Source organism: Salvia hispanica, chromosome 1, assembly GCF_029641045.1.
Source record: "Salvia hispanica isolate PSC_SH4W2 chromosome 1, Shi_PSC_v1, whole genome shotgun sequence".
NCBI lineage: Eukaryota > Viridiplantae > Streptophyta > Magnoliopsida > Lamiales > Lamiaceae > Salvia > Salvia hispanica.
The window spans coordinates 67,955,896-67,974,020 of record NC_142692.1 but is presented as its reverse complement, the minus strand read 5'-3'; the positions used below and the strand labels follow the sequence as shown (position 1 = coordinate 67,974,020).

The window sequence follows — 18,125 nt, the reverse complement described above, 5'->3', positions numbered from 1 at the left end:
TCTATTTGATATGAGATTTTATACAGTTTTGTTTTTGCAAGTTGAGAGATAATAAAATAAAAGAGAGAATATAGTGGAGATAATGATGTGACATTAGAGTGAGACATTCAAAAATGAAAAATGTGTCACTTAGAATAGGAAGAGGTAAATATTAAAATCACTTGCTAATAAGTGATAATATAGGGCTTCATTATTTGGGAGTTCACAGCTTCGATTCATGAATGTGGTTTGCAACTCACTGCTGTGAGGAAGCCGGACTGGTGTGTTCACAACTCCAAAAAATTCGGACATTCGCAACGTGAACTTTCTAATGGAACAATTGCGAATTGTAGTAAACTTATGAGTTAATTCAGAGTTTAAGGGCTATGAGATTGACGAGATAAATGAATGTTAACTTTGATAGAAATGATCAAAAGTATCGAGAATACCACGACGTAAACGACCCTATGCTAATTTATTATCTATAAAGCTAACCCACAAAAGTAAACAGCCCTAAAGAATGAATAATCTTGGCTTTATAGAGCTAGCAAGATTCAAGATTCAGCCACTTGACTTCCCACACCTTTAGAAAACCATTCACCGCTTCATCTCATATCATCTAGCAGCTGGATACGGGTGTTGCAATCTTGCTTCTCCGTCCCCAGTTTTCTCAGCGTCTGAAGGGGGCTTGACGTAAAGTGGTAACTTGTATATATCTTTCCCTATCGATTTAAACCTCATTCTGAGAAGCAATGAGTTCGACATCACACCAATTGAACTCAACCCCATAAGTGCCCCTGCGATCGAAGGTGATAGCATGGTTCCGGTCACAGGCAGCAGCGTTCCAGCTGCTACGGGGATTCCTACCTGTACAAATGAAGAGAGTGTTACTCACCAACTTGAAGAAACTATGATCTAGTTGGGATTTCCAGAAGAGAATGTGATTAAAGCAGTGCATGCTTTGGATCCGAAAAAGAAAAGAACAAAGAAACAACAACGATCTGGATTTCAAAAGAGCAATCAAAGAAGCTGAACATCATCAAATGCAAGAAAGAAACTATGGATCCTTAATGCTAAAAAGTCCATAATTAGTCTCATTTGGTCTTTTCACCCATGTGGTGTGTTTCAGTACTCAATTCTTTTTAACACATTTTTCTACACATTTTCCTAAATTTCAGGACATAAAAAGTCAGAAACTTTTATCTGAAGAAAATAAATTGCAGAATAGCTAAAAACTCACAATGTTGTATGCAAATGCCCACCAAAGATTTTGCTTCACAGTTTTCATGGTAAGTCTACTCAGCTCCAGTGCATCAAGTAACTGCATGGAAAACCATATATTAAGAATACACACAAAGATACAAGTTATCTGAATTCAGGAAGCCCTTCATATGCACGTTGAAAGTATCAGACAGCCCTCTTGGGACCATCAGATGAGATTTTCAAATTGGGGTTCAGGACTTGGTAACTTAACTGATTTTCTGTTCCTGTAACTTATTCCAGAAATTACTCTTTATTTCCCATAACTGGCAATCAGTTTGTTAACTATACTTCTAACAAGACCATGAATAGGTGAATATTTTACAGGCTTTATAATGGATAATTTGGTAGAGGTTTTATGTAAAATTTTCTGATTTTCAATAGTAAAGCATGTACTCAAGCTTTCTCTGGTAAGAGTAGGAAGTCATAGTGGCATCTCCCAGTTTAAACCTCAAAAGTTGTGTGTGATGTTGAACTAAATGGACAATTGCTACTCTGTGAAAGCGTGTGACGTTCTTTGCTCATTTAAAAGACATAAATTACCAATCCCAAGCCTAGGAGTTTGCACATAGGACCACAAATCTTGTTCTCAGAAGTCATTGTGGAAGAGAGTAAATCATTTTTGGACTATACATTCTACGGGCCCATAACAAACAGCTAAGCTGCAAAAGTTAATCTTCTTCTCAATGAGATATTTATTATGAGTCTAAAGCTTAGTAGAGAACTTAAAATCTATGGTAAAGCATAAAATTTTGGAGATGAGAGGAAAATAATCCAGAAAGATTCTGAAATGAAGAATGAGTCATTATACCTGGGACAACCTGTTCTGCATTAGGACAATAGAGGACACCTCACTAGCAGCCCCAACACCACCACCAATGGCAATTCCAACATGAGATGATGCAAGGGCAGCTGCATCATTGATTCCATCACCAACCATAGCAACAACATTCTGGCCTTCCTGAAGTCTGCTAATGAAGTTCTTTTTTTCATCAGGTTTGACTCCAGACAAAACCTGCAATCAACCAGCCGTTTAATGCAGTACTTTATGCAGTCACTTATTGAAAGTAATGATCAATAAGGGTATATTAACTATGTGACTACACAGAAGAAAATTCCATATATTTAATTACAAACTACACTTAGCATTGCAATCAATGTTTCTATATCTTGGCAGTCTGATATGTACTCCTCTATTTCATATGCAATGAAATTAAAAACATTTTGGTTAAAGCTTTCATCTATTTCATATGCAATGAAATTAAAAACATTTTGTTTAAAGCTTTATCTCTTTCCTTGAAGAGAATTACTACTGAGCAAAACTTATACTAGGCAAAATAGTGTCATAATTCTTAAATAAATACTCTGCTTAAGTAGTCAATCTCAAGGAAAATTTCAAATCCTAGTCTTGTTCGCCTTACATCAAACTTCTACAGTTCAGTTTAGGATTTCTTAGTTCTAATATTTCCGGATTTCTATCTGATTCACTAGTGGAATACGCATTATATTTTCTGCAGGGTCCAAGTACACACTACACAGGACATGCGTATAACAACCCACAGTGACAGAAAGAATCAGTAGTGTGTAACTAAATCCCCATCCACTTAGAGAAAGGAGTGTAACGCTCCAACTTAAGGATGGTAACCTGATAAATCTCACTGATAAAACTTGATATTAACTTTATAATTCTCAAGAACTTGCTGAATCCTGATGACATTAACCACTCTACCCGAAAATTGGCAGTATGTGTGCTAGTAGGAAGGGTATTTCATGCAGATGCCTCACCCTGTTTCTTGGAATACCAACAGCAGAAGCCACGTATTCAGCAGCACTTCTTTTGTCACCAGAAAGCAAATATGTATTGATTCCTTGACGAGTCAATGATTCTATCACATGCCTGGCATCTTCTCTGATTTGATCCTCGACATAAATTACTCCAGCAAGAATACCATCTATACCAACATACACAACTGATTGATTTCTAAACTCTTCAGCTTCATGGAAAGGACTATCACCAACTACTCCGTGCCTGCATATGTTTAGATATATGAAGCATAAACTTCGAGAAAATTAAGCTAGAAAAAGAGTATCGGAAAGGTTATAAGTGCAAGGAAGTTTTTAATTTGTTGACTAACTAATATCTAGGCAGACAAAATTACTTGTTGCCTCTAATACATACTAGTGATGTTTCCTTTAATGTCTTACTTTCTGTAATTCTCCAGAAGACTCAATTGTTTTACTGGAAGAGTGTGTTAAATGAGGCCATCTTGCATACTTACTATCATTGTTATAGAGTTCAACTGACTATTGACAACTGTATTGTCAATAAGAAGTTTGAACAACTGTATCTCCAACAGTTCTTAATAAAATTGCTATTGATCAGAATGGTGGGCTGCGGTCAGAAATAATATGTATTAGTAGATTTGGTGATAAGAGTCTTCAGCAGCTATATTTAGATTGTGCTACACACTACCGAACAGAGTATATCAAAGTATCGCATACTTGCTACCTCAAAAAGAGGATTGTAGACATATGTTACCTTTGAACCCATTCCATCGTACCAACAGCTACCTTTTTCATATCAACAGTTGCCACAGCTCCAGATCCAGGTTCCTCAAAAAAAGTTCCTTCGGCTACCTACATCACAATCCTTAGTAAATTAAATCTGAAGCTGTTTCTTAACAATTTGATAAGATAAAGTTAGCAATTAATTACCTCAGCATCCTACACAAAGTGATGATAATTTCAGTGATCAAGTGAAGAACTGATGAAACATAAGCCTCTATGGTATCATTATGACCAGACTAAGTAATTCTAATCATACACTATAGCGCAAGCCATGAAGTTTCTAAGAAAAAAATCAAAATTCTTCACTAGAAGTGTATGATTGTAACTGGAACACTGAGCATGCAATACAGTTAGAACTTCATATTGCAAATCACATAGACTCCTTATCCTTATGAACTGGCAGAGTATATACCTTTACATTCAGACAGTTCCGAGCCTTTGCAGCCTCAACAATTGCTTTTCCAATTGGATGTATTGTACTTGATTCGACTCCAGCTGCCAACTTCAGAATGTCTACTTCAGACCAGTTATAATTTGAAGCAGAATTTAACCTGCATTGAACCATGCAAAATATCATTTGAAGGCCATAAAAAATTTGGAATTACTAATATCATAATAACTGAAAGGGAAAAAAAGCTAGGATGAAAATGTAACTTCAAGCTATCAACCACAAAAAATACATCACTAAATAATGTCAGCATTTCTCTAACATACACCAAGAATAGTTGAAAGTGGTTTCTCATAGTCAACAAGGAGAGGTGATCTATGTTCCAACCTTTACTCTTCTTTAGAGGACATGTCATTCAGTGAGCATCAAGGGCCTACTTTCCAGATTTATGTTATCTGTTAACGTGCAAAGAAGCATAATTACCAAGAAACTGGTGATACCCTTAATTGGGTATAAAATTATCCTTTCCCATCTCTCTCAAGTACTGAAGAAGCCTCTTTTCTTGCTCCAAAAACTCACTCACTACATCTATCATTTTGGGGACTCAGAACATGGTGCAATCTGAAGAACCATGATCCTAATCCCAAGTCTTCCTTGTTCTCAAAAAAGGTCATATAGTTTCCAAATGCAACAGTTGAGAGAATAGCTCAGATTGGCCTACATGATCTTTAGTCACACTTGGTAGTCCTTACCTTTTCTTAACTACTCAAGTTTCATGACTACTAACCAAGAGTGCATAAAATACTGTATCAACAGACAGATTTGCAGTAAAAAGAGGTCATATATCTCGAGTGGGACTTCGCTTTTCTAATGGGGCTTCGAAAATATACAATACCAAGAATCTATGCAAAACATTATGAGACAACTATGTTATAAAATAAACTGAGTTCAGGTAAATATCAAGGAAATTAAATGCCAACAGCATATCGCAGAAACATTCTTGACCAATATAACAAAATGACATTGCAAAGTCTGTACTCACTCTGGAGGTTTATCGGCCTGAGAGCCTTGTGTCACTACTTTTTTCACAACAGGCCTTCCAATTGTTAACGTCCCTGTTTTATCAAATACAATTGTGTTAACAGATGAAAATCTTTCTAAGATACTTCCACCACGCAAAAGTAGCCCTTTTGTAGCACCCAGTGATGTTCCAACCTGAATTGTGGAGTAATAGTTAAACAAAAGTAGACCAAAGTTAAGGCTCTATCCGAACCATGTAAGAAAATACTGAAACCAAATCCCATATATAAATATTACCAGAACTGCTGTAGGTGTTGCTAACCCAAGAGCACAAGGACATGCCACAACCTGTATGCAGTCAACAGGGAGAGTGAGATCATTATAGTGACTTCATTATGTAAACGGCTAAACACTAAACAGATAATCAAAACAAGATAGATGGATATTACAGGAATCCACAGAATCATGAAAAATGACCAGGGTTTTGAATGTGATTTCAAGTTCCAAAGGTTACTTGGTTTTTATCTTTTTCAGGGACCTCACTGTAAAAGGTGCAAAGTCTGATGATTTCAATATTTTTTGTTACAAGGTTAGATCAAACAGTGAATACCATGTACTAGTATACCTAGTGTGATTCTTAAAACAAAAATGAAAATATGGACCAACACCATATTATCCCATAGACTTCTTCTAAAGAGTTCTTATATCATTTCAACAATCCAGTCATTTTTTTCCCAATAATGAAAAGGAAACCATCCATATTCACAATTCAAGTAAAATAACTCTGATACAGCAAATCAGAAGATTTCCACCAATAGAATAGAAAGTGAATAATTGTTGAAGAAGATCGGATTTAAGTGGAACAAAGTGAATAGTTGTTGAAGAAGATTGGATTTAAGTGAAACAAAAGGATAATTTTAGAAAAGAAAAGAGCTTGTAGATCTGTTTCCTTCTCTCCAACTCTCTGCTATCATTATATTCCATTTTTCACATTTTATACTGGACTGAGATGTGAGATACAAAAAAAGCATACCAAAACACTACATGAGAGCTGCAATGCTAATGACATGGTATTTCCTTGGTGAATAGCTGCTGGAAGAATTCGTGAACCAAAAAGATTCCAGAACATAAATGTGGCAGCAGAAAGCGCCATTACTCCGTAACTAAAATGTCCAGCAACCTGGATTTAAGATGGCAGAGTTAGCGGACTGTGACTGGACTTTCCAGCAAAAAAGCATATTCTACTCATGCATGAGGATATAGAGATATCAGGTGTAAACATCATAACAAATGGGAGTATGAAAAAATTACGGTTATGGACCTTGTCAGCCAACCGTTGTACAGGAGCTTCTCGGGTCTGTGCTTCTTCGACCAATCGGAAAATATCTCCAATTGCAGTTTCACCACCTGGCCTGCGAACCTCAATGGTAATTTTTCCATTTAGGTTTATGCTTCCAGCTGCAACGTCGGCCTATAACAGAAAGATGACATTATTCGACAAAACTGAGACTGGCAGCCCCTCTTTATCCACATTTACTTTTCCCCTACTGTGGGATCCTGGAAATAAATGGTGCATAAAAGGAAAAGGGCACAACAGAACTTCCAGTTTAATTCAAAAGTCTGTAGGGGTAAGCTTGTTTGGAGAGAGGTTTCTGCGCTCAACAAAGTTATGTGATTTGTGGATAAAAATTACCAACTTAACAAGAAGGAAAATTAGGAACGAAACAAGAAATAATTTATTTATTTGAAGAAAGTGAACTCCACAATTATTTTATCACTGCCAAATTTGTTGGCAAGAAAGAACATCCTATATATTAGAAAATTTTATTTCTTTAACCAGATGCCCTTTCATGCCAACTGTAGAAATGGGCAACTCACCCCCTTAAAAGGCCTTATAAGAGGGGAATTATCCGACAAGAAATAGGGGTCTCAACACCAAGCATAGTTACAAAGGCTACCACAGTAAACACTAGCAGCATCTCTGTAGAAAATAACAATACACAAAAACAACAACAACAACAACAACAACAACAATAATAATAATAATAATAATAATAATAATAGTAATAATAATAATAATAATAATAATAATAATAATAAAAGTTGGCAATATCATTACCCCAGGTAATTTAGTGACAGGAAGAGGTTCCCCAGTAAAGCTCGACTCATCAACACTGCTTCTGCCTGCTGTAACAATTCCATCAGCTGGTATGCGATCCTACATGGATGGAAACGTGTGAAATCAAAATGCAAGAGAATACGTGATGAAAATGTCCTCATTTTCTTGGTGCAGTACCCATATGATAATGATTGTTCCGTAAGAAGATGATCACAGAAGTTCTTATTTTCTAAATAATATTAAAATTTCATCAGCCTCATGAAGCAACTTAATGTATTTTCCTTCTTTTTTGTATAGTTTGTTTTGATGCTTAAGCAGGTCAATGCAATGTAGTTTAAAAAGTAGAAGGCTTACACCAGGCAAGACAACAATATGATCTCCCACGGAAAGACTGTTAGAAGGTACTTCAACAGTTGAGATGGACTCTTCTTCATCACCATTAATCACAAGACGAGCTTTAGATGGTATAATACTAAGAAGGCTGGTCATATCACTTGTTGCTTTTATCTTAGCTCGCTGTTCAAGATTTCTTCCAAGTAGGACGAATGCTATCAACATAATTGGCTCTTCAAAAAATGTCTTCCATCCCTATGCCAAAATAAATTTCGTTTAATACAGACTGAAACAATTAAAATCCATACTTACACATGAAAATGCTTCTAAGTAAGGGATGAAACATAAAGATTAGAGAAAAAGATAAAATACTAAGAAGAAAAAGATAAACTGAGAAAATTTATTAATTGAATCACTGAATTTAGCAAGTTCGTAAAAAGGCATCATAAGTCATAAACTTTAACTTTGCGCATTAGAATTTGCAACAATATAGACAGCCATTTGTGTTTATTTTTACTTTATGACCCCACATGGGACGTTTTGTTTATAAACTTTTACCAGTTTTGGCACTAAGGCTGCTATTGTGCTGACAGAAAAGGATGATAAAGCACCAAGACCAACTAGAGTATTCATATTTGGGGCCCCTCTGAGTAGACTTTTCAAACCATCTGTAATAAGTTGGCGCCCGGGAACAAGCAGGGTAAAGAGAGACAAAGACATATGGAATCCCGTCGAGTGCAATGCATGGATCCATGGAGCGCTAGCTCCAAAGAAATGAGAAATATGGCCAAAGATGCACACAGCGCAGAGAGCCCAAGAAACAACAAGACCGCGACCTGTTAAATAGGCAAATTTTCAATTTAGGTGATGTGCCACCATATTGGCCTTACAAGAGCTTGCGTAATAAGCTGACAAGGTAATCAAACTTTCTAGAAATACTGAATTAATAGTTTATTTAAGACATAGCAGAGTTCAGTGGTGCCCCTTGATCTTGCCCAGATCTTTTTGTCGGACTTGGGGCGGCTAGAAAGAAGGGGGCAAGAGAAAGGTGTCATAGAGATTGTCCTGGTGGTATGTACGAACTAACTTTATCCATTTTACATAGAGAGCAAAGTTTACATTTTTAGTTTCACTTAGTCTTTTTTTGAATTTAATATTTTGATCTTTCGGCTGTACTCACTCTACAATTTCTGGTTGATTCTTGTAGAAAGATCCACTATTTTGCATCTCCAAAACAAAAAATAAAGAATAAAAATAATGTTTTCAACCAAGTGTATCTTTAGTCAATATTCTGCAAAAATCATTTTAAATTCGTAAATGAAGGGCTTTAACATACTATTTTTTGCAATATTCCAATGTGGACTTCAATCATATCTCACATGTTCTGCCAACTTTACATTAACAGTTCCATATTTCTGATGATCAAAAGGGAATAACTGAAAGAAACTTTACCACTTTCTTTTAACATTGCATGCTTCTCATTCATTTTCTTCTCAAATGTCTCATGGAAGTTCATTCTTCTCAAATCTGCAAAGTACAATTGGTATTGTTATTGCCACACAGAAAAGATAAATTGTGACGAAGCCAATTTCAGGAATTATACTTTTCAATGATTTTTTCTCAGGGACTTGCTAGAGATCTGCATCATTTTTATTGAATCCAAGCTTAAAACTTCTCTCTTCCTAGTCTGACACTTTCACATGTTTACCAGAGGGAAATGATTTTCCAAATCCGACACTGGACCGGTACACACATATATATAGACATATAGAGTGTAGTTCAAATAAAGACCTCTTACGGGAAATGTGAGAATGCTTGCACTGAACCTATGAGTTACTGCAGCAAACTCTACACTCAACAAATTTCATGAATTCAATATATAATGTGAGAACTATTGTATTGCAGCTATTAGTCACTTGCACTGAACCTATATCGCAAATTCGCAATATTTGCTGAGTGTAGAGTTCAGTGCAAGCGCCAATGCAGTTCTCATAATAAGAGGTCTTTATCAACATTCATATATGTATAGGGGTTAGTTATTGTAAGCACGACATTTTTCCCTTTGAACAACACTAAAAGTAGAAAGTCACTGCATTTGTAGTTAATTTATTAATTGAACTAAGAAAAATGGAATTTTAATGTGGATCTTTGTGATCAAACAGATGAAAATGATTCCCCATTCTTACAAATAACTAAGGGTTCTTATTTGAACCATGTCTTGTATATGTGTATACACCCACATATGCTTCAAATATAGGGAAAGGGAAAAAGGTGGTTGCAGGAGGGGAAGGGGAAGGGATTGTCGAGGGAAGTAGAAGGGTGGCAGTGCAGGGGGGGATACAGAAGAACAACAAAAAGGAAGATATGGGGAAGGGAGTACCGATATGCATTGTATTTTTTTGTTTATGTATTGGATAGAAAGTAACTCAGTTTTTCTTTTAAATAAACAAAGATAATTGATAAATCAGAACAAAGAACAAGTACATTGTCCACCCAAAACCTATTGCACTCCATCTCCCATCCTTTCCTCCTCCATCTAGACAAAGCTTAAACATTAACAAAATTGTTGTATGTTCTAACAGTCTCCTCTTACAAAAGCTATTACATTAATCCCTCAGGAAAATATTCTAACAGTCCCCTCTTACAAAAGCTAATACATTAATCCCTAAAGAAAATAATTAAATGTCCACTTATCCACTTATATCTAGTGAAGACTTGGTAGTATTAGTTAATCTGCTTGATGGGATAGATACGCCTGCCTTCAACAAATCCATCACTAGTAGCTGAAGAGAGACACCTAAGATGAAAAAACTATGTCATTAGAATGTCCTGAGGCTGACATTTTCTTTAGTTGGGTAAAGAGGGCCAAACTAGACCATAAAGAAACTCTCAAATATGAATAGATCCGGGACATACCATGAATGCAGAATGATGGTTGTTACAAGAATCCATTGCACCCCCTACAACTGAATATCCCCTTCAATAGCTCCCTGATCTGCCAATTTCCCATAAAGCTATGTAAGTCATAAGGCCACATGCATGACAGTGTTAATTCTTACTATTTGAAAACTAGACGAGAGGCTCAGTGGACAGGTAATTATTGTCACGTGGTATTTACGCGTTTTAGCATGAAAGAAATGGGTGATTGACCTACAGTTAAATTCTCTTTCAGAATGCTAATGGTGAAATCATGAAAGTAGATCAAGTAACATAATTAAGTAGAATTTTAATTTCAAAACCAGAACCCATTTTGAATCACCATAACAAGGCACAAAAAAAATCTTTGACTGTCAGTTTCTCCACATGGCAAAATCAGTTACTAGCTCTGCCTTCACACTGGATCGTGTATGTAGAAAAATCTGATAACTAATCTCACATTGGATCCTTCACTAAGTATCCAATAACTACCCTCACATCGGACCAAGTACAAACTACAAAGAGAATCAATTTGGCCAAAAGAAAGAACCACAGAGGTGTCATTTGCAGTGTCTCACCCATCTCATGGTATAGCTAGAATAAGCATGACATTAGAGTATTGGATGCAAGGATTCTTGTAATTCTCAAACATTCACCTAATTCTCATATGGTCAAGAATAAATTCAGATATTTATCTGTGGATAGTTGGAGAGTGGAGATGGAAAGAAAACCTGTAGTGCTAAGTACTATCGCACCCTTGTCTTATATATGAATGGATCAAATTGAACCCACATATACCACTTTTTCTAGATAAATAGCAAATAGAAATCCCTATTTCAGCATTAGCACAAACAAGACCACACTTTCTCATGAAAGTTATCCAGTGAAAAGTGCAAGAGCATAAGCAGCACAGCAAACAGCAACTTAAATGAAACATCCAAATCAAAGATACTAAATGCAGACCTCTGAGGTTTGATGTGAAACCACAGCTGCTTAAATGCTTTGCAAGAGCTTCTCCGATTTCCTTTTTCCAGTTTGGTCCTGCCTTGGCTTCAGAAACAGGCCATACAATTGCTGTCTCTGTCGTCAGGTTTACACTAGCTGAAGAAACCTGTGGCTGTTCATCATTTTGAGAGTATTGCAATTAGATCTACTGTTTTAAGAACAAAATATCCAGCAAAACTTCACCTAAAAGCATGACAATAGTTACTTCAATCCATGAGCCTTCCACAACACAAGTTCAACAATCTTTCTCCCACAAATCCAGACTATTCTAGAGTAATTACACCAAATTTAAAGTATCAACTACACAGCTAACAGAAAGTATCAAAATTGGAACCTATATACCACAAGCAGACCATTCGGACAAGAGAAATATGCACCAAATGAGCCTCAAAATATCAAGCATAATGACTTATGGTCTTCTCCGATATTCATATGAAGGTAAAAGAAAGATGAAAAATGCAATACAAGAGAAAGAACAGAAATCAGCAGACATTTGGTTGAAACATATGAACGATCAGATGCTTACTTGATTTTCTAAAATTCTCCTCACTTTCGCCGCACATCCTCCACATGTCATCCCCTGCAATACCAAGGAAGTTAATAATCTAAACATGAGATAAATCACATACAAATTTAGGAAATAATCATAAGAATAAGAACAGTCATCATAAACTCAGCTTGGAGAGATTTAACCTACAATCAATCATACACAGATAAACCATTCATTTAGTAAGTTACAAACATCAAAATCCAATCCATTCTGGAAAAAACTTCGAGTAATTTGAGCTACTGCAGGCTCACGGCCTTGCATTGCAGATATATACAGAAAAAAATCTACAGAAACAGTGAAACAATTAATCAAAAAAAACAAAGATGAAGAAGCAAAAATTTGCAGAAATCATCAGCAGTATCATCCAAAAACAAACTTAATTGAACCAGCAGAGCTCCAAAAAAGGACCGCAAAGCAAAAAACAGTGTTAAAAAAAGCAAATAGAGGCAAGTGCTCACTCCAACATCCAGAATAATAACATCCGAACTCAAAGCAGCAACATCGGCCGCTCCAGCAGCCACAGCGCCAGGCTTAGCATCGCCACTCTCCGGCGATCCATCGCCTCCGCCTCCACCTCCGCCTCCGGCGCCGCCTCCGCCAAATCCGCCGCCGCCGGACGCACTCGACGCCGAATACCTAGCGGAGAACTGCGACCGGTTCGGGCGCAGCACCGCGGATCGGGCGGAGGCGTCGGCGCAGCGCCTGAGCTGGAGGTGAGCGAGCTGCACGGGGAGAGTGGAGGAGAATCGGCGGTGGAGGTGAGCAACGAGCGGGGTAGAATGGGGATTGCGAGACTTGGAGAGGAGCAAAATCGACGCCGTGGAAGCGCTGATTGAGAGCATTGTTGACTCCATCTCCGATTCCTCCTCGATTCAGAGGATACGTGGAAGTATGTGTGTGTGTGTGTGTGTTGATGAGAGTTGATCGGCCGATCCTCCTTCTTCTTCTTCTGTGGCTAATGAGAGAGAGAAGGAGTGAAGCACGTGGGGCGTAATCCGTTTTCCGAGATAAGCACGTTTTCCATCTTGGTGCATTAAATTTTTAATCAACTGTGACTCAGACTTTGCCTTCTCATTAATTTCAAAAATGTGCACATTATTGCCCCATAGGCCATACCTACTCAAAATTAATTATGATCGATACTCCGTCGTTAGAAGCCTCATTTTTTGACACGGATTTAAGAAATGATAATAAAAGTGGATGAAAAAAGTTAGTGAAATAGGAGTCTCACACTCTATTACTACCATTTATGTAAAAAGTGAACCGGAACTTCTATTCACGGACGGACTAAAATAGAAAAATGAGACTCATATTCACAGGGAGTACTAGTAAATTAGAGTAGCATGGGTTATACTCCCTCTGGCCATGAAAGTTTGTCTATTTTCGTCTGTCTCACAAAATTTGTCTCATTTCAGTTTAGTGGACTTCATATTCCACTAACTCATTCATACTCACATTTTATTATAAAACTAATATATAAAAGTAAGACTCATATTCTGTTAACTTTTTCAACTTACTTTTCATTACATTTTTTAAAATCCATGTTAGTCAAAATAAGGCGGCGGGAGTAGTATATTCAAGATATTACTATGAATTTTTGAGATTATAATTTTTTATATTTAATTACTACGAGATTTTGAATAATGATTTGCATAAAAAATGTAAATAAATGACAATGTAACAAGATTGATAAAGATAAAAAAATAAATAAATAAAGATAACTAAAGTTGTGAGGTAGCTAGAGGCGACCATCACGTGAATAAATAATGGTAGGTGAACCGTGTATCTAGCATTGTATATTAAATTAATTCTATTACATTGGTTAATGCATTTATTATATCCATGATTGCCATAAAATCTGTTCTTGGGTAACGATTATGATAAAAGATTTGTGTTTGTTTATGATATGGTATTTATCTATTCTGACATCAATTCATATATTATTGGACTCGTAAAACTAAATTCAATTTATTTAGCTAACACTATGCACATTAAGTCATAATAAGATTATTTCTCCTAATAAGATTCATATTTTTTCTTCAAAATCCGAGTAATTTGCAGCTTAGCAAATAAATTGCACCGAAATCCAAATATTCACATTAATCTTCAAGTGGTTGTAGTATTATAAAATAACATTCAAATTAAGTGGAGTAGTTAAGAGTATTGCTTATTCACCACTTTCAACATCCAAAATATGAAAAATAAAATAAGACAATAAGTCGGAAAAATCATAAATTTTAGCCAAATTCTGATATGTACTATAACTTTAAAAATAAGCCGGAAAAACTACAAATTTGTTCACAATTATCTCATACTGAAATCTTTTGGCCGCCTGCATGTAATATGGAGTACTTATTGAGGTTTTCAACCAAACGACATCATTTTTTTATATGAATGGACGACATTTTAACTTACCAACACCAACAGTACATCCACGTATGTTCTCGGACATAATATTGCCACAAAATTTTGCCGTGAGATAATTTCAAACAAATCCAAACTTCATTATTTTCGTAGCTGATTTTTAAAGTTGCGGGAACTAGAATACAACCACAATTTCCCTATAAAAGTTGCTAAACTCATGAAAATGAGGCCAATATAACATCAAGAGTCAAGACTATTGTACAAAAAAGAAAAATAAAACAGAGAGAGGATTGCCCAAAAACATCAGTTGGTAGCAAAATATTAAAGTAAAAGTTACAAAGTGGAGTATTTTACTATTCTAGACTTGTGAGGCTGAGTTATTCATGTACAAAAAACAAGCCTTGCAGGTGCCAACATCATGCCATGGCAAGACAGAGGTAGCAACACAAGGTAAGGTTAGAGTGACTTGTCGTCGCCACTGAGGCTTTCGTAGAACAGAATGTACCCATGGTCCGTGTTGCTCGAGTATTCCTGGGCGGACCCGAAAAACGTCTGGATGGCCGACTCATCAATCATCTCCGCATTCTCATCATCAAAGAACAGCCAGTGATTGTGACTTTTTACAAGACTCACATAATGCCCGTGGTTCGGCCCCGTTCCTACGTGAACCACCACAGCAAACAGAGAGTATACGGAGTCGCCAGCATCTAATGTGGTGCTGAGTTTCAGCTCTATGGGGAACACGACCCGGTAGGATAACTTCTTGTGTCTGTTTAGCTGTTCCATGTACTTGAATCGCTTGAGATGAATCACCAAGATGCGAGGTGATTTCTTTATCTTCATCCTTTTCTGGGCTTCTTGCAAACTGTGATTAGATAAAGATAAACGAATTAACCTTCTTCATCGTGAATGTGAATGTGTAGTTGTAACGTAAACAAGGCCACCCACCTGCAGCATTTGTCGCAGAAGAATTTATCTTCGGCATTGAGGGTCTCTGTAGAGCTGAAGTTCTTGAGGCAGCTTGTAATCGAACTGTTCTGTTCAATATCAAGGCTTAAATCTAAGAATGTCTCATCCCTTGCAGTAACTGTCTCACACCTTAAACACCTCGTCTCATTCGTGAGAATACCCTGCATTTTATTCAAAGCCAATCAGAACAACGATAAGAAAAACACGGATTAGGCGAAAACAGAAAAATGACAAAGTGCAGCTAGACATGTGAGTAACGAATTAAGTTTGGAAGACGTAAGATACCCATTGGCTTTACCTGAAAATTTTTGTGGACCCAAGTAGCTGCAGGTTCCTGCTTAACCCCATTGACATGACCGTTACTCGGCCCATTTGAAACAGTCTCAGTTGTAGGTTTGAGACACTCTTTCTCGAGTATGTCAACAAGTTGGTTTAGCAAGAAGTTCAGAAATTCATGAGCATCCTGCATGATAGGATAGTTGAATATCACTTAATGTAAATATATTTACAATGAAAGATGCATAATCAAGAACCCTTTATGTATAAGCCATACCATATAATAAATGATAAGCTACAACATCTCACTCGTTGCATGCTGTAATAACCAGAAAGACCTAAGAGACATTTCAATAAACCAAGGCTTTTATAAAAGTAAGTGCTTTTCAAAAGACAATCTGACTGATATAAAAATTGAACACCCAGCCAATCAGCCATCAGAATAAGCAACTTATGGACGAAGTCGTTGGTGAAGAATAAAATTTTTTTGAAAAATTGAAAAACTTAAAGAAATCAACATAACCTGATAAGAAAAACAATAAAATTCTTGCCTCTGTCCTTCGATAAAAAGAACAAGTGAGAGAGACTAAGATTTTCCAAATGACATAGCTGACCATAATTTCTTGCTTTACTTAACTTAAAGTCTGAAAGAGCCTGGGGACAACCGCAAACTACTGAAAACACATAGTATTAAAAACGACCAACGATTTTGATCAAATCATTTACTGACTACATACAGAATTGTCCCTATGGGGAAAACATATTCTATCATCATACATAAATATGCAGCCTCTTTATTGTTGTTCACTACGACTATCTATACAATAGTACATTACCTGGTGCATGTATCCTCGGAAAACATCATTTTCTTTTCTGAGCCTCTGCACAAAGCGTTTTGGAGCTATCACACCTGTTTTCTTCTTCTGAGAGTTTATCTGCACAGAAAACGTGAAATAAATTTGTCAGTCCCAACTCAATTATCTAAAAATACGATGAAGTAAGAGTACGTTTCTTAATTCCACTAGGAACCACGATTATTATGTTCTAATTAATGGATTATTTTAACAGGAGCAAATTTTTCCCCCATGCAGTACTTTAGCACAAACGGTAACAGTTCTAGGTAATACCAAGGTTCAAAAGATACCAAATATGAACTGTTGCAATTCTCACATCCACTACCTGTGAAAAAAGTTCCGCGAGACAAGTTAAAAGGTTTTCCTCTGCTTCGCCTTGGCTTTTGTTGCTGGAATAATACTCCAATAATTGTTCACGAAATGGTACGCAAAAGTAGAGAGCCTGAGAAACAAAACAAATCAGGGAAAAGCAAACAAAAAAAGTCTCTCGGAACATGTGAAAGACTCTTGTAGAATACCACACAACATGCTTTAACAATTGCATCTACTTTCTCTTATTGACTATATGAAGATTTTGTTTCTACATCACATCGCTTCATTTGACATAAGCTAAACCGTAGATATTTACAACCTCTCATAAATATGCAACAACCTGAAAACCACCCGACCCACCTCCTCCATACACACCACACTGCGCACAAGATGCTTATCATATATACAAAAAATCGAACCCAACGACATCTCATCTCGAGCTATTCACTGTAATAAAAATCCCATCAACCGTTACTCTGTTTAAAACCACCAAGAAACTGAATAACAAGCACACCATAACCTCTACCAAACACAAATCAACTAAAAATTGACACATCCACAAATCTCCTAAACCAACCAACAAAACCAATACATGAGTTAGTCTCTATATCCAGCCACCACTTAAACCAGACCGATCTGAATTTACCCAAATAATCAAATGATCAACCTTAGTCAATGCAAATTATGCAATCAAACAGTCGAATTTCTCCCTTCATCACTGTTAATCCAAATAACAAAAAAAAGCCCTCTTTAGCACAATCAGCCAAATTCAAAAACCTAAACTCACATAGAAACTAAGAATCCCTCAACTGAATAAAACAAAAAAAGTCCTCACGAATCAAACATAATCGATAAAATCGACAGAGGTAGAGAATTAAAGATAACGACCTGCAAAACACTGTTACAATAGCAAGTATTGCCGAAATTCTCCAAACCGAAATATCTTTCCCCTTCGGGAAAATGGTCGCCCAAAGCCTTCTCTAACTTGGAGCCCGCCACACCCATTGTGAGTGTGACACCATCCACCATATACCAGAACTCCTCTATCCCTCTCTCTGTCTCTCTACTCTCTCTGCTACGGATTGATTGTTATTGAATCCCCTTTTGTATTTGGGTTTTTTGAGGAGCTGATTTTCTGAAATCAAGATTGTTTTTTTCTAACACCCACGAAGCATGTCATTTTGGGGAAATATACAAAAAAAATTCGATAAA

General features: G+C 36.6%; 2 protein-coding genes across 2 annotated transcripts; both read right to left on the bottom strand.

Annotated features, from left to right (window-relative positions):
* Positions 1-380: 380 nt before the first annotated feature.
* On the bottom strand, positions 381-13,156 carry LOC125221605 (copper-transporting ATPase PAA1, chloroplastic). The gene is made up of 17 exons (XM_048123757.2): positions 12,597-13,156; positions 12,115-12,168; positions 11,547-11,700; positions 9,120-9,194; positions 8,226-8,503; positions 7,689-7,922; positions 7,335-7,433; positions 6,537-6,686; positions 6,249-6,395; positions 5,513-5,563; positions 5,238-5,410; positions 4,220-4,358; positions 3,779-3,876; positions 3,025-3,268; positions 2,051-2,254; positions 1,220-1,300; positions 381-846 (listed from the first exon to the last, which is right to left on the bottom strand). The coding sequence occupies exons 1-17, from the start codon at positions 12,990-12,992 to the stop codon at positions 595-597; spliced, it is 2,829 nt and encodes a 942-aa protein (XP_047979714.2). The 5' UTR covers positions 12,993-13,156; the 3' UTR covers positions 381-594.
* A 1,636-nt stretch (positions 13,157-14,792) lies between these two features.
* LOC125220105 (ubiquitin carboxyl-terminal hydrolase 4-like) lies at positions 14,793-18,066 on the bottom strand. The gene is made up of 6 exons (XM_048122241.1): positions 17,802-18,066; positions 16,927-17,043; positions 16,584-16,682; positions 15,770-15,934; positions 15,451-15,632; positions 14,793-15,367 (listed from the first exon to the last, which is right to left on the bottom strand). Exons 1-6 carry the CDS (start codon positions 17,940-17,942, stop codon positions 14,959-14,961), a joined length of 1,113 nt encoding a protein of 370 aa, XP_047978198.1. The 5' UTR covers positions 17,943-18,066; the 3' UTR covers positions 14,793-14,958.
* Between the last annotated feature and the right edge of the window lie 59 nt (positions 18,067-18,125).

Bases quoted from the DNA above. Each gene is read 5' to 3' on its own strand.
- LOC125221605 (XM_048123757.2), bottom strand. From the start codon at position 12,992: ATGGAGTCAACAATGCTCTCAATCAGCGCTTCCACGGCGTCGATTTTG. The intron at 8,504-9,119 runs GTAAAGTTTCTT...CCTATTTAACAG, and splicing joins TGCAATGTTAAAAGAAAGTG to GTCGCGGTCTTGTTGTTTCT. The intron at 847-1,219 runs GTGAGTTTTTAG...TCATTTGTACAG, and splicing joins GGGCATTTGCATACAACATT to GTAGGAATCCCCGTAGCAGC.
- LOC125220105 (XM_048122241.1), bottom strand. From the start codon at position 17,942: ATGGTGGATGGTGTCACACTCACAATGGGTGTGGCGGGCTCCAAGTTA. The intron at 16,683-16,926 runs GTAGTGGATGTG...TTTTCTGTGCAG, and splicing joins TCGCGGAACTTTTTTCACAG to ATAAACTCTCAGAAGAAGAA. The intron at 15,935-16,583 runs GTAATGTACTAT...CCTATCATGCAG, and splicing joins TCCGAGGATACATGCACCAG to GATGCTCATGAATTTCTGAA.